At 42.1% G+C, this 17,094-nt stretch overlaps 1 protein-coding gene across 1 annotated transcript in view; it reads left to right on the plus strand.

Moving 5' to 3' along the window:
• The first annotated feature begins 2,824 nt into the window (after window positions 1-2,824).
• The window catches only part of LOC121377232 (diacylglycerol kinase theta-like), a 114,493-nt gene continuing 100,223 nt past the window's right edge, over window positions 2,825-17,094 (plus strand). Inside the window, exon 1 of the mRNA XM_041505141.1 lies at window positions 2,825-3,193. Within this exon, the coding sequence (XP_041361075.1) occupies window positions 3,016-3,193 (178 nt within the window). The 5' untranslated portion in view covers window positions 2,825-3,015. The remainder of the gene's footprint in view (window positions 3,194-17,094) is intronic.

The following is a 17,094-nucleotide window of genomic DNA, read 5'->3' on the forward strand; positions in this document are numbered from 1 at the left end:
GAAAACGTTCATTGTCTACTTTAGTATATTTTATTTTTAAAATATATACATGATTAATGTGTTACTAGTATACAAACTAAAATGTGAAAGTTCTACTAACACTTTATAAAATATCAATTCTGAAATAGGAAGGTACGACTGTCGATAATACGTTGTCAAGATCAAACCGGTTTTAACTACAGCGCAAGATTTCTCTTTTAATTTTTTGAGACGAACCCTACAATTTGAAATCGGCTAACGCACGTGTTAACTGAAACTGACAACAGGCTGTCGTTTGTGCTTTGCCGAGTTATGGCGGCACAGGCGACGAATCAAGCGTATACGTTTGACGATATCCGTTCATAGCGAACACACACGACTTTTTAAAAAGTGCATTTGAGCTGTTATAATATGGTAACCAGATAATGTAACTTTAAGTCATCTGCAGTGACGGATCTAAGGACCCCCACCCCCCACCCCCAAGAACACCCACTACATTTTGCGACAGTTATATGTTTATTTTAATGTTATTTTATTTATTTTTTTGTTACACTAGAGAATCCGAGGAATCCCTTCGGGAACGGATGTGGCCTTCGACCACTTGTCATTGCCCCCACCCTCCACAAATGTATTTTCTGGATCCGCCACTAATCTGTGATCAAAACTTGCTAAAATAATATGGCACTAACAAATATTGCCATCAAGAATACAATTACTGGCCCTTCAGGCCCGTAGGAACGATATCTGGAGGGGGAATGACCAAAGGCTCTAGTGGGTGGGGTGGGGTGGGGCAAACCACATTTTAATCTTGATTTTTAGAGTAGTACAAAAATGTACATATTGTTGTCCTCAGTGGGAAAGGGGGTGAGGGGACAGGTCACTAGGCTCTCCACGAGTACTCGGGCACAGGCCACTAGGCTCTCCACGAGTACTCGGGCACAGGCCACTAGGCTCTCCACGAGTACTCGGGCACAGGTCACTAGGCTCTCCACGAGTACTCGGGCACAGGCCACTAGGCTCTCCACGAGTACTCGGGCACAGGCCACTAGGCTCTCCACGAGTACTCGGGCACAGGCCACTAGGCTCTCCACGAGTACTCGGGCACAGGCCACTAGGCTCTCCACGAGTACTCGGGCACAGGTCACTAGGCTCTCCACGAGTACTCGGGCACAGGTCACTAGGCTCTCCACGAGTACTCGGGCACAGGTCACTAGGCTCTCCACGAGTACTCGGGCACAGGCCACTAGGCTCTCCACGAGTACTCGGGCACAGGTCACTAGGCTCTCCACGAGTACTCGGGCACAGGTCACTAGGCTCTCCACGAGTACTCGGGCACAGGTCACTAGGCTCTCCACGAGTACTCGGGCACAGGTCAAGTCTAGCAAGACTCGAGTCCATTCACAGGATTCTAGTACCCGTGAGAAGAAGATCACTCTCATTTAATTGTAGTTGTAAGTGTCAGGTCCATTCACAGGATTCTAGTACCCGTGAGAAGAAGATCACTCTCATTTAATTGTAGTTGTAAGTGTCAGGTCCATTCACAGGATTCTAGTACCCGTGAGAAGAAGACTCTCATTTCACTCTCACTCTTTAATTGTAGTTGTAAGTGTCAGGTCCATTCACAGGATTCTAGTACCCGTGAGAAGAAGATCACTCTCATTTAATTGTAGTTGTAAGTGTCAGGTCCATTCACAGGATTCTAGTACCCGTGAGAAGAAGATCACTCTCATTTAATTGTAGTTGTAAGTGTCAGGTCCATTCACAGGATTCTAGTACCCGTGAGAAGAAGATCACTCTCATTTAATTGTAGTTGTAAGTGTCAGGTCCATTCACAGGATTCTAGTACCCGTGAGAAGAAGATCACTCTCATTTAATTGTAGTTGTAAGTGTCAGGTCCATTCACAGGATTCTAGTACCCGTGAGAAGAAGATCACTCTCATTTAATTGTAGTTGTAAGTGTCAGGTCCATTCACAGGATTCTAGTACCCGTGAGAAGAAGATCACTCTCATTTAATTGTAGTTGTAAGTGTCAGGTCCATTCACAGGATTCTAGTACCCGTGAGAAGAAGATCACTCTCATTTAATTGTAGTTGTAAGTGTCAGGTCCATTCACAGGATTCTAGTACCCGTGAGAAGAAGATCACTCTCATTTAATTGTAGTTGTAAGTGTCAGGTACTCGGGTCCGGGTCGAGTTTGACCCTCGAGTAGCCGAGTCCAATATTTTGGACTCATGGAGACTCCACAGGCCAACAGGTTCCTACAGGCCTGCCCTTAGTTAATGTTGTTGAGTATATTAATAAACCACGTGACTCTGACGTAGTTCGTAAATGTGACGTTTTTATATGATAATGGGGTACGTGTAATTGTGAACCACAGATGCCAAATTCCTGAAATAAAAGAATAGAACCAGTGTTTATAAACTATAACTTCGCACTGGCCAAACAAAAGGGTAAGGGGCTTTCGGCGAGTCTTTAAATGTACACCCCTAGTAAGCAAACCAAAGACCGATTGGGAAAATGAAAGCAGTGTTATTGGAACCACAATCAAGATGACTGGCACCTTTGGTGATGCCTCTAATTGGCCAAAAGTAGAGTCTGTTCCAACTTTACACAGTCTTTTCTAAACAGCTGTTCAACGTCCCAACTGACTGTACATTTGATTTCAACGCCATTTACCGAGCTTCCTATTTTATTATTATTATTTAAAACACAGTCCGACATTGCCATTGCCAGATCGATGCCAACAATTCCCGCGTTCTTCTTGCAGGATTTGCTTCGCGGAAAATTCCAAGAGTCTCGGTCTGGTACGAATGGCCTCGTTTCCGTCGAGCGATTGATTGGCATATTATGATACTAGATTTATCCCCGGTATAAAATGGCCGTCTACATCTGAGTGGTAAAATCAGTGAATATGGTTTGGAGTACCCGAATTCCGGCGCCCGTGAGGCCAGCCCGCCGAAACACCTGCGGATAAAGGGTAGTTTAGTGTCAGGAGTAGTGCGCGGCCTTGTTTCCCGGACTGTCGGAACAAGCCGAATGGCAGACGATACTGACAGAGGAGAGAGCCCAAGCGGCGGCTCGTTATCAGAGCTGGATAACCACCATGAAGGCCACGGTCACTTTTTCACGAAGAAAACATTTCACAAACCGACATATTGCCACCACTGTACGGACATAATGTGGGGTCTGATCGGGCAGGGATACGTGTGTGAAGGTACGTGTACGTGCTCGTGTGTCGCGCGTCGACGTTTTTCTCTCTCTATCTCTCTCTCTAGCTCGCTCGCTCGACGAGTTCGCTAAAGGTTTTGCCCGCACGCATTACACAGCCTATGCCGTTACCTCGTTTGCACTAATTTATGACGGATGTGTTATCAATTTTAATATTATGACAAAACTGTCTGTGGGCACCCAGACTTGATGTTTTGTCAAACTCTGCGTTATTTCATTGTCTAGTTTCGTGTTAGACCAAACTTAGACGTTGTGCAAGCGTACAGGAAAATATACCGGCAAAAAGATTTCGGCTTTCCCCTGGCCGTTGGATAGTAATTGGGAGAAGGCAGTATTTGACATGCGATTTAATGTAAACTATTTTGGCTCCGACATCGCCTGCTTAAAATCAATATAGTTTGAATATTCTTCTCCTTCAAATTAATAACATGAGGCATGTCTGTGTCACACACATGTAGTATTTTATTGCTAATTGTGGATTAAACATTGAGAAACAGAGTAACGAATGTGCAGTGCTCAGTGTGTGTGTGTGTGTGAGAGAGAATCCCAGATACAAAATAGACATTATGATGGCTGGGTGGTAGTCCCATAATTAAAAGTTAAACGTTTGTTTCGTTTAACGACACTACTAGAGCACATTGATTTATTAATCACTGCCAGTTGGATGTCAAACATTTGGTAATGTTTGACATATAGTTTTTGATAGGAAACCTGTCACATCAGGGCTTCTAGATTATGGTAACCCCACTGCCATGGCTTATGATATTCAATGTTGGGCTAGTAAATATGTAGCTACTAAATTGTCATGCTTGACGGTTAGTGAAATTATTTTTTCAAATGTTGCAGTTAAGTCTTATTTTGTAAATGTGAATATCCTGACCCACTCGAACCCCCAGCGTTATTGTTTTTAACCTCTATCTTCTTCTTTAGTTGACATGTGTCTTATTATTACTATTATTTAGTAAAATTGTAGTAACTTAAAGTAAAGTAGGGCTAGTGAATTTTAGTCCTGGCTAGTACATATTTGAAATCACTGATCCCATGACTAGTGGATTTAAGAACAATTCTAGAAGCCCTGCACATGTTTTATTTTCATAATTAAAGCAGGTTGATTAAAAGGCCAATAATAATAATAATATTTCCCGACATTTTCTGGGTTTATTGCTTGGCAAATCTGCTGTTTGGTCACAGATGATTGTGACGATGATATGTTGGTATCAAGGGTGGTGAAATGACTGAGAAGTGTTGTATAAATTCTGTTCAGTTATACCACTTGTAGACATCAGTGCCAGTGTAGGGCCATAGCTACCGGGGGAGCAAGGGAAAAAAAATCCGGAAAATATTATAAAAACTTAAAGAAAATTCTCTTCTTAACCATTTAAGGAGTTTTAGACGAAAAAACCCAACAACAAAAAAATAAATAAAACCCACCCCCAAATATCCTAGCTACGACTCTGCAGTGTTCCTAGTGATATATCACTAACTGAAACAGGTCTCAAATTTAAAGTGACAGACCCTTTAAAATAACAAACTACAGCATATTACTATTATTAGAGCCATTCGTGATAATTGAAAACATACTATTCTTACATTCAGATTTTATTGTTTAGATTTATTCATTTCCATACATCCGAAGTGTTTCTGGTCGTCCTGCTGTTTCAGAATCTAATACCACAAACTGCATTTTTCATATTTTTAAAAACACATATACCTCTGAGAAGTAAAGGTTATGGACACTATTTGTCTATTTTTAAGAGTTTTCCCCATTTCATCACACTCTTGCTTCACTCTGTTGTACTTGTAACTTTATCGAGATGTGTTACAGGTTTATACTATTATAGATTAACCAAACTTAGTGTCCATTCCATTTTTACGTTCTGAAAAGTGTACAGTGTGCGACTGTCTGTGCCACTGTTAAGTTCGAGCCCTGCTGAAGCAATGATCCTATTTAAAGCAGTCTTTAGTGTGTCAGTGTTTGTCTTTGTTTAATGACACCACTAGAGCGCATTGATTTATTAATTATCGGCTATTAGATGTCAAACATTTGGTCATATAGTCTTAGAGAGGAAACCTGCTACATTTTCCCATTAAGTTAGTAGAAAGGGATCTTTTATATGCACCACCCCACAGACAGGATAGCACATACCATGACCGTTGATATACCAGTTGTGTTACACTAGCTGGAATGACAAATAGCCTAATGGGCCCCACCAGCTGGGATCGATCCCAGACTGAATGCACATCAGGCGAGCACTTTACCACTGGTCTACATCCTGCCCCCTAGTGTTTGTTTTAACTAAGTTATTTAAAGTTAAACTTCATTATAATTTGTAACACATCTTCTCTATAGAGCACATTTATGTTTGTTTTAACTAAGTTATTTAAAGTTAAACTTCGTTATAATTTGTAACACATCTTCTCTATAGAGCACATTTATAACTTATAAAGTTTTCGTTATAATTTGTAACAACTATAGAAGTTATTTAAAGTTAAACTTCATTATAATTTGTAACACATCTTCTCTATAGAGCACATTTATGTTTGTTTTAACTAAGTTATTTAAAGTTAAACTTCGTTATAATTTGTAACACATCTTCTCTATAGAGCACATTTATGTTTGTTTTAACTAAGTTATTTAAAGTTAAACTTCGTTATAATTTGTAACACATCTTCTCTATAGAGCACATTTATGTTTGTTTTAACTAAGTTATTTAAAGTTAAACTTCGTTATAATTTGTAACACATCTTCTCTATAGAGCACATTTATGTTTGTTTTAACTAAGTTATTTAAAGTTAAACTTCGTTATAATTTGTAACACATCTTCTCTATAGAGCACATTTATGTTTGTTTTAACTAAGTTATTTAAAGTTAAACTTCGTTACAATTTGTAACACATCTTCTCTATAGAGCACATTTATGAATTACACATCAGCTGCTGAATGTCAAACAATTAGTAATTCCTACAGTCCTCAGTTTAAGTTTGTTTTTGTTTAACAACACCACTAGAGCATGTTGCTTATAAATCAGGGCTAGCTTTAAGAACAGTTGATAAATTTTATTTTTATTTGGTGAACATTTTTTGTTTAATAGTTTTGTTGGAAAATAGCTATATGTTTTGCATTTTAAAGATAATTTGGCGAAATGTTCTAACCACTTAGAGCTAGCCCTATAAATCATTCACTATCGGTGTGCTCTAGTGGCGTCGTTAACCTTTAGACTACTGGATTAATTTTTAACAAAAACCATGTTGAGTGGGTACAAGTTTATAATTTTTACTCACATATATATATTCACTTAAATGTTTTATAAATACATGAAATAAAGTTCATATATGAATCGGTAAGTATTATTTTCGTATCTTTTTTGTAATTTTTATTATTTTTAGATCGGCTAATGGTGATTAAAATTAGGCAATTTTTTTTGAAAAAGTTGCGTTTACTTACGAGCATTTGTGGTCCAGTATTTATGTCCATTATTCTCGATAACAGTGGTTTTCTGACCAGAATTGTTTTTTAAACCCGAACTACGATTCATATTGCAATATTTGGTAATTTTCGTTGTTGGTAAAACGATCAAATTTATTATCAAATTAGCTGTCACAACCAGCTATCGATCCCTGAAAATGACCGCGACGTGCCGCCATTGTTGTCAAGCGAAAATACTTGCCGAAAACTACTTTTTGATCTAAAAATTTAAAGGTATTTTCAGTTGAAAAAATCAAAACAAAAGCCAACATTTTTATTTTTTTATTTTTTTTATATTATATTTCCGTTTCCGGTGAGTGTCGTGTGCAAAACGGCGGGAAATATGAATTGGGGAATGCACTGTATACAGTGTACAGTATGTCGACTGACGTGACGTCGGGCGAGATATCTCGCCTGCAGTACTCAGACGGTTAAATAAAACAAACTTTACATTCACTATTGGTGTGCTCTAGTGGCGTTGTTAAATAAAGCAAACTTTACATTCACTATAGGATTGTCATTGTGACTCGTAGTCTTCAGAGGAAACATGCTACATTTTTGTATTGGCAGCAGGGGATCTTTTAGTTTTATATACACACTTTGAAACATGTGGGCGGGATGCTTGATACGCGGTCAGTCTGGGACCGATCCCCATTGGTGGGCCCAATGGGATATTTCTTATTCCAGCCAGTGGACCACGACTGGTGTAACAAAGGCTGTGGTATGTATTATAAAAGATCCCTTGCTGCTAATCGAAAAAGAGTAGCCCATGAAGTGGCGATAGCAGGTTTTCACCCTCAATATCTGTGTGGTCTTTAACCATATGTCCGACGCCATATAACTGTAAATAAAATGTGTTGAGTATGTCGTCAAATAAAACATTTCCTTCCTTCCTTTGAAACACATGGCAGCACATACCATGGCCTGTGGTATACAGAGAATGGGTTCACCAAGGTGATTTGATGCTTTCGTCCAAACACCAGTGGTGGATATAAGGAGGATGGCCCAGGGGCCTACCCTCCCTCCTAAATTTTACGACAGTTCTATTTTTATTTAATTTCTACCATTATAGAATACGAGGGATCTCTTATTCAGCGGACTTAAGTACCCATGCAAGGGAGAGCACTCTCATTTCATTATATATTTTTTTTACGCCAGTTTGCCACATGCTTCATGGTAAGCTCTGGGTCAACAGGAAATTTCACCAAATTATCTATTAAAACCGCAGTTATTTTGTAACAAAATATCTATTATTGTATGAAATTATTTCGATAAATTAAAATAAAATTCGCAATAACGAATTTTGTGAGTGCCAGAGCTAGCCCTGTCAGCTAGCCCCCAGTTACATTATAGGGCTACAAGACGAGTAAGAGCTAGCCCTGTCAGCTAGCCCCCAGTTACATTATAGGGCTACAAGACGAGTAAGAGCTAGCCCTGTCAGCTAGCCCCCAGTTACATTATAGGGCTACAAGACGAGTAAGAGCTAGCCCCCAGTTACATTATAGGGCTACAAGACGAGTAAGAGCTAGCCCCCAGTTACATTATAGGGCTACAAGACGAGTAAGAGCTAGCCCTGTCAGCTTGCCCCCAGTTACATTATAGGGCTACAAGACGAGTAAGAGCTAGCCCTGTCAGCTTGCCCCCAGTTACATTATAGGGCTACAAGACGAGTAAGAGCTAGCCCTGTCAGCTTGCCCCCAGTTACATTATAGGGCTACAAGACGAGTAAGAGCTAGCCCTGTCAGCTAGCCCCCAGTTACATTATAGGGCTACAAGACGAGTAAGAGCTAGCCCTGTCAGCTTGCCCCCAGTTACATTATAGGGCTACAAGATGAGTAAGAGCTAGCCCTGTCAGCTTGCCCCCAGTTACATTATAGGGCTACAAGACGAGTAATAGCTAGCCCTGTCAGCTAGCCCCCAGTTACATTATAGGGCTACAAGACGAGTAAGAGCTAGCCCTGTCAGCTAGCCCCCAGTTACATTATAGGGCTACAAGACGAGTAAGAGCTAGCCCCCAGTTACATTATAGGGCTACAAGATGAGTAAGAGCTAGCCCCCAGTTACATTATAGGGCTACAAGACGAGTAAGAGCTAGCCCCCCAGTTACATTATAGGGCTACAAGACGAGTAAGAGCTAGCCCTGTCAGCTTGCCCCCAGTTACATTATAGGGCTACAAGACGAGTAAGAGCTAGCCCTGTCAGCTAGCCCCCAGTTACATTATAGGGCTACAAGACGAGTAAGAGCTAGCCCTGTCGGCTTGCCCCCAGTTACATTATAGGGCTACAAGACGAGTAAGAGCTAGCCCCAAGTTACATTATAGGGCTACAAGACGGGTAAGAGCTAGCCCCCAGTTACATTATAGGGCTACAAGATGAGTAAGAGCTAGCCCCCAGTTACATTATAGGGCTACAAGACGAGTAAGAGCTAGCCCCCAGTTACATTATAGGGCTACAAGACGAGTAAGAGCTAGCCCTGTCAGCTTGCCCCCAGTTACATTATAGGGCTACAAGACGAGTAAGAGCTAGCCCTGTCAGCTAGCCCCCAGTTACATTATAGGGCTACAAGACGAGTAAGAGCTAGCCCTGTCGGCTTGCCCCCAGTTACATTATAGGGCTACAAGACGAGTAAGAGCTAGCCCCCAGTTACATTATAGGGCTACAAGACGGGTAAGAGCTAGCCCCCAGTTACATTATAGGGCTACAAGACGAGTAAGAGCTAGCCCCCAGTTACATTATAGGGCTACAAGACGAGTAAGAGCTAGCCCCCAGTTACATTATAGGGCTACAAGACGAGTAAGAGCTAGCCCCCAGTTACATTATAGGGCTACATGACGAGTAAGAGCTAGCCCTGTCAGCTAGCCCCCAGTTACATTATAGGGCTACAAGACGAGTAAGAGCTAGCCCTGTCAGCTTGCCCCCAGTTACATTATAGGGCTACAAGACGAGTAAGAGCTAGCCCCCCAGTTACATTATAGGGCTACAAGATGAGTAAGAGCTAGCCCCCAGTTACATTATAGGGCTACAAGACGAGTAAGAGCTAGCCCCCAGTTACATTATAGGGCTACAAGACGAGTAAGAGCTAGCCCTGTCAGCTAGCCCCCAGTTACATTATAGGGCTACAAGACGAGTAAGAGCTAGCCCCCATTATAGGGCTACAAGACGAGTAAGAGCTAGCCCCCCAGTTACATTATAGGGCTACAAGATGAGTAAGAGCTAGCCCCCAGTTACATTATAGGGCTACAAGACGAGTAAGAGCCCCCAGTTACATTATAGGGCTACAAGACGAGTAAGAGCTAGCCCTGTCAGCTAGCCCCCAGTTACATTATAGGGCTACAAGACGAGTAAGAGCTAGCCCCCAGTTACATTATAGGGCTACAAGACGAGTAAGAGCTAGCCCCCAGTTACATTATAGGGCTACAAGACGAGTAAGAGCTAGCCCCCTGTCAGCTAGCCCCCAGTTACATTATAGGGCTACAAGACAAGAGCTAGCCCCCAGTTACATTATAGGGAGACGAGTAAGAGCTAGCCCTGTCAGCTAGCCCCCAGTTACATTATAGGGCTACAAGACGAGTAAGAGCTAGCTAGCCCCCAGTTACATTATAGGGCTACAAGACGAGTAAGAGCTAGCCCCCAGTTACATTATAGGGCTACAAGACGAGTAAGAGCTAGCCCCCAGTTACATTATAGGGCTACAAGACGAGTAAGAGCTAGCCCCCCTAGGGTACAGCGAGTTGCCCCCAGTTACATTATAGGGCTACAAGACGAGTAGAGCTAGCCCTGTAGCCCCCAGTTACATTATAGGGCTACAAGACGAGTAAGAGCTAGCCCTGTCAGCTTGCCCCCAGTTACATTATAGGGCTACAAGACGAGTAAGAGCTAGCCCTGTCAGCTAGCCCCCAGTTACATTATAGGGCTACAAGACGAGTAAGAGCTAGCCCCCAGTTACATTATAGGGCTACAAGACGAGTAAGAGCTAGCCCCCAGTTACATTATAGGGCTACAAGACGAGTAAGAGCTAGCCCCCAGTTACATTATAGGGCTACAAGACGAGTAAGAGCTAGCCCTGTCAGCTTGCCCCCAGTTACATTATAGGGCTACAAGACGAGTAAGAGCTAGCCCTGTCAGCTTGCCCCCAGTTACATTATAGGTTACAAGACGAGTAAGGGAACATGACATGATTTGGCATGATCCGTGTTCAGTGCATAACACTATTTTACTTTATTTCTTAGCCTCATTATGTCATCTAGTGTAAGTGTCAGGTACTCGAGTCTGGGTCGAGTTTGACCCTTGAGTACTTGAGTCCAATATTTTAACTGGTGGAGACCCTAGTAGCTATGCATTCACTCCCCAGTGTTTTAACTCGTGGAGACCCTAGTAGCTATGCATTTACTCCCCAATATTTTAACTGGTGGAGACCCTAGTAGCTATGCATTCACTCCCCAGTGTTTTAACTGGTGGAGACCCTAGTAGCTATGCATTCACTCCCCGGTGTTTTAACTGGTGGAGACCCTAGTAGCTATGCATTCACTCCCCGGTGTTTTAACTGGTGGAGACCCTAGTAGCATATGCATTCACTCCCCGGTGTTTTAACTGGTGGAGACCCTAGTAGCTACACATTCACTCCCCGGTGTTTTAACTCGTGGAGACCCTAGTAGCATATGCATTCACTCCCCGGTGTTTTAACTGGTGGAGACCCTAGTAGCTGTGCATTCACTCCCCAGTGTTTTAACTTGTGGAGACCCTAGTAGCATATGCATTCACTCCCCGGTGTTTTAACTGGTGGAGACCCTAGTAGCTGTGCATTCACTCCCCAGTGTTTTAACTCGTGGAGACCCTAGTAGCATATGCATTCACTCCCCGGTGTTTTAACTGGTGGAGACCCTAGTAGCTGTGCATTCACTCCCCGGTGTTTTAACTGGTGGAGACCCTAGTAGCTGTGCATTCACTCCCCGGTGTTTTAACTGGTGGAGACCCTAGTAGCTATGCATTCACTCCCCAGTGTTTTAACTCGTGGAGACCCTAGTAGCTGTGCATTCACTCCCCGGTGTTTTAACTGGTGGAGACCCTAGTAGCTGTGCATTCACTCCCCGGAGTTTTAACTCGTGGAGACCCTAGTAGCTGTGCATTCACTCCCCGGTGTTTTAACTCGTGGAGACCCTAGTAGCTGTGCATTCACTCCCCGGTGTTTTAACTCGTGGAGACCCTAGTAGCTGTGCATTCACTCCCCGGTGTTTTAACTCGTGGAGACCCTAGTAGCTGTGCATTCACTCCCCGGTGTTTTAACTGGTGGAGACCCTAGTAGCTGTGCATTCACTCCCCGGTGTTTTAACTGGTGGAGACCCTAGTAGCTATGCATTCACTCCTCGGTGTTTTAACTGGTGGAGAACCATATGTCTGACGCCATATACCGGGTAACCGTAAAATAAAAAATGTGTTGAGTGCGTCGTCAAATAAAACATTTCCTTCTTCCAATGTTTTATAATTAATTTTAGAATTTATTACCGAAAAAGACTTGTTTAATCTCAGTGTAGAATGGCGTTGATGGTGTACTAGTTAGAGCAAAGTGATGCTACTTTGCTAGATACTGGGCCAAAAACTATGCTTAGATTAACATCACTTGAGGTTCTGTCAGGATTTCTGCCAGACGGTAAAACGGGTATCGTGCCATACCCAATTTCTTTGGAGATTTTACTTTTTTTAAGTAACTGTTTGCCAAAATTAATTACTCTTATCATTACTGCAGTATTTTATTAACCCTAACTCAAAACGTAACCTATTTTCTTTCCGCAGGAAGCCTCCTATTCCCCCTGTTGACTGTGGTTGCATTCACTTCCATACCCAAAATGTCTTTCTGGCAGAAACACTGGCACTATCAGCTGTCAATCAAAACATCAAAAGTGTGTAATATCCATGCATTTAAGTAATATATATATATATATATTACACACACACACACACACACACAGTAAATTTAACTTGTGCTGTGATACAAGCAGACAATTGACAGGAGGCAGGAAGTAGATGCCAGACAAATCACAATATGCTTTCTAGTAATTGGTTAGAACTATAAACAGCTTTTGCTTTCCACCTTATTTTTGATACAGGTATGAAGTTGCATGGTACCAAAGATTAAGATCAGCTGTGGCTGTGATTGGTAGTGATATGTGACATTGATTAATTATTTATGTAAACACTATTATCCATTGACAATAAATATTTACACTTTTATTTGTTATATAGTTGTTATGCAGTATATACCAGAGGTTGAAACTAATGTGGGGTACCCCCAAAAATGGAACTGCAATTTTCAGCAAAAATGATGGTTGCTAATAAAAACATTAATTAAATCTCTAAAAGGATATGTTACCCCCACCCCCATTTTCTTGAAGGTAGATTAGATGTGAGGTGCCACACTGTTTATTGCTGTACTTCCTGGGTGTGTTGATATGCTGCTTATTTCAGTTTTATTAGTAAACGTTAACATTATCAGCAATAGGAATTGATTTGGTCTGTTAAAGCATACATACATACATGTGCAATTCTACATTTAGTCTCTGTTTTCTGCATCGTTGATTACTTGACTGACAATGCAAGTGGAGCTGCATTCATTGGCTGTCCCAGTGGTAAAGCACTCGCTCGATGTGCGGTCAGTCTGGGATTGATCCCCATTGGTAGGCCCATTGGGCTATTTCTCGTTCCAGCCAGTGCTCTACAACTGCTGTAATGAAGACCGTGGTATGTACTATCCTGTCTGTGGGATGGTGCATATAAAAGATCCCTTGCTGCTAATTGAAAAGAGTAGCTCATGAAGTGGCGACAGCGGGTTTCCTCTCTCAGTATCTGTATGGTCCTTAAGAGTATGTCTGACACCATATAACCATTAAATAAAACATTTCCTTCCTTCACCCATGTATTAAAAATGAAATTAATCTATATAATATATAATTTGAAGATGATTTGTTAAGAAACTAAAATTGTATTACATTAAAACTTTTTTTTTTAGAAAAAAAAGAAGATCTTTGAGTTGGTATGGGTATTAAATGTAATATGTTGTTGTAAGAATTTTAATATTTTAAACTTTATTTTATATATTTAACTCATTATAGAGTTGCGTTGCAATTCATCTATTTCCTTTTGATTCAAATGGACTACAGTTTAAATCGAGCTCGGGGGTTTGTTTTAATGGACCCTTTCCTTTCACAATAGAGAATAACCGGCCTCGGTGGCGTCGTGGTTAGGCCATCGGTCTACAGGCTGGTAGGTACTGGGTTTGGATCCCAGTTGAGGCATGGGATTTTTAATCCAGATACCGACTCCAAAACCTGAGTGAGTGCACTGCAAGGCTCAGTGGGTAGGTGTAAACCACTTGCACCGACCAGTGATCCATAACTGGTTCAGCAAAGGCCATGGTTTGTGCTATCCTGCCTGTGGGAAGCGCAAATAAAAGAACCCTTGCTGCTAATCAGAAAGAGTAGCCCATGTAGTGGCGACAGCGGGTTTCCTCTCAAAATCTGTTTGGTCCTTAATCATATGTCTGACGCCATATAACCGTAAATAAAATGTGTTGAGTGCTTCGTTAAGTAAAACATTTCTTTCTTTCTTTCCAATAGAGAATGTTTTTTCTTTTAGTCGTTTATTTGTCATGGTTGATTTAAGGTCATGTAAACCCTGCAAAGTCATGGAATTTGCATCTGTCATTTTCAAGGCCAGGAATGTCATGCAATTTTGAGTTGGGCCATTGAAAGTGCAGAATAATACATAGTATATCAACGGTCATGGTATGTGCTGCCCTGCCTTGGAAAGTGCATGTATTAAAGATCCCTTGCTGCTAAAGGGAAAATGTAGAACATATGCTCTAAGACTACATTTCAGAATGATTAAATGTTTGACATCCAATAGCAAATTATTAACAAATCAATGTGCTCTAGTGCAACCCCCCTTCCCCCAGTTCATTTACACATGTAATCAGCCCCCCATTCCCCCAGTTGATTAACCCATGTAATCAGCCCCCCCCCCATCCCCCCAGTTCATTAACCCATGTAATCAGCCCCCCCCCATTCCCCCAGTTCATTAACCCATGTAATCAGCCCCCCCCCATTCCCCCAGTTCATTTACCCATGTAATCAGCCCCCCATTCCCCCAGTTCATTTACCCATGTAATCAGCCCCCCATTCCCCCAGTTCATTTACCCATGTAATCAGCCATCCCCCCCAGTTCATTTACCCATGTAATCAGCCCCCCCCCCCATTCCCCCAGTTCATTTACCCATGTAATCAGCCCCCATTTCCCCAGTTTATTTACCCATGTAATCAGCCCCCCATTTTCCCAGTTCATTTACCCATGTAATCAGCCCCATTCCCCCAGTTCATTAACCCATGTAATCAGCCCCCCATTCCCCCAGTTCGTTTACCCATGTAATCAGCCCACCATTTCCCCAGTTCATTTACCCGTGTAATCAGCCCACCATTCCCCCAGTTCATTTACCCATGTAATCAGCCCCCCCCCTCATTCCCCCAGTTCATTTACCCATGTAATTGCCACCCCCCACCCCCATTCCCCTAATTCATTTACCCATGTAATCAGCCCCCATTCCTCCATTTCATTTACCCATGTAATCAGCCCACCATTTCCCCAATTCATTTACCCATGTAATCAGCCCACCATTTCCCCAATTCATTTACCTATGTAATCAATCCCCCATTCACCCATTTCATTTACCCATGTTATCACACCCCCCCCCCCATTCCTCCAATTCATTTACCCATGTAATCAGTCCCCCCCCCCATTCCTCCAATTCATTTACCTATGTAATCAGCCCCCCATTCCCCTCAGTTCATTTACCCATGTAATCGCCACCCCCCCCCCCCCCCCCCCCCCCCATTCCCCATATTCATTTACCCATGTAATCAGCCCCCCATTCCCCCATTTCATGTAATCGGCTTAAAATGTTTTTGTAAACATGAGATGGAGATAATCTGTTCCCCATCCACCTAATTCATATAAAATTTACATGTAATTGACATAAAATGTAGTTGTAAAACCTGCCTTGATGTCATCGTGGTTAAGCCATCGAACATACGGCTGGTAGGTACAGGGTTCGGAGCCCGGTACTGGCTCCCACCCAGAGTGAGTTTTAATGACTTGGTGGGTGTAAGACTGCTACACCCTCCTCTCTCACACTAACCACTAACAACTAACCCTCTGACCTAGACAGACAGCCCAGATAGCAGAGGTGTGCCCAGGACAGCGTGCTTGAACCTTAATTGGATATAAGCAAGGGAATAAGTTGAAATGAAATGAAAAATGTAGTTGTAAACAAATGATTATTGGTAAAGTTTTTTTCAGGCATGCAGTCGGTTCAGTACTCGCTCGAGGTGGTTGTGTCGCAGATTCGAACCTTTTCGGTGAATCCATTCAACTAGCTTTTTTCTCATTCTAACCAGCGCACCACAGATTCGAACCTCCTCGGTGAATCCATTCAACTAGCTTTTTTCTCATTCTAACCAGCGCACCACAGATTCGAACCTCCTCGGTGAATCCATTCAACTAGCTTTTTTCTCATTCTAACCAGCGCACCACAGATTCGAACCTCCTCGGTGAATCCATTCAACTAGCTTTTTTCTCATTCTAACCAGCGCACCACAGATTCGAACCTCCTCGGTGAATCCATTCAACTAGCTTTTTTCTCATTCTAACCAGCGCACCACAGATTCGAACCTCCTCGGTGAATCCATTCAACTAGCTTTTTTCTCATTCTAACCAGCGCACCACAGATTCGAACCTCCTCGGTGAATCCATTCAACTAGCTTTTTTCTCATTCTAACCAGCGCACCACAGATTCGAACCTCCTCGGTGAATCCATTCAACTAGCTTTTTTCTCATTCTAACCAGCGCACCACAGATTCGAACCTCCTCGGTGAATCCATTCAACTAGCTTTTTTCTCATTCTAACCAGCGCACCACAGATTCGAACCTCCTCGGTGAATCCATTCAACTAGCTTTTTTCTCATTCTAACCAGCGCACCACAGATTCGAACCTCCTCGGTGAATCCATTCAACTAGCTTTTTTCTCATTCTAACCAGTGCACCACAGGCCGTAGTATGTGCTTTCCTGTAAATGCATTAGGAAAACTGTAGCAGGTTTCCTCTGATGACTACATGTCAGAATTACCAAATGTTTGACATTCAATAGCCGATGATTTATTAACCAATATATGCTCTAGTGGTGTTGTTAAACAAAACAAATTTTAACTTTTCGGCATGCATCCATTAAAAAACTGGTCAAGTATGCCTGTCATGTGCACAACGTCTGACTTCGCCAGAAAGTTCTCACCCCACCTACATATTTAATATGTGCAAGTAATTAGCATAAAATTTGTATAGATTGTAAACAAGTAAGAAATAGACATATATTCCCTCTAA

Source organism: Gigantopelta aegis, chromosome 7 (genome assembly GCF_016097555.1).
Source record: "Gigantopelta aegis isolate Gae_Host chromosome 7, Gae_host_genome, whole genome shotgun sequence".
Lineage (NCBI taxonomy): Eukaryota > Metazoa > Mollusca > Gastropoda > Neomphalida > Peltospiridae > Gigantopelta > Gigantopelta aegis.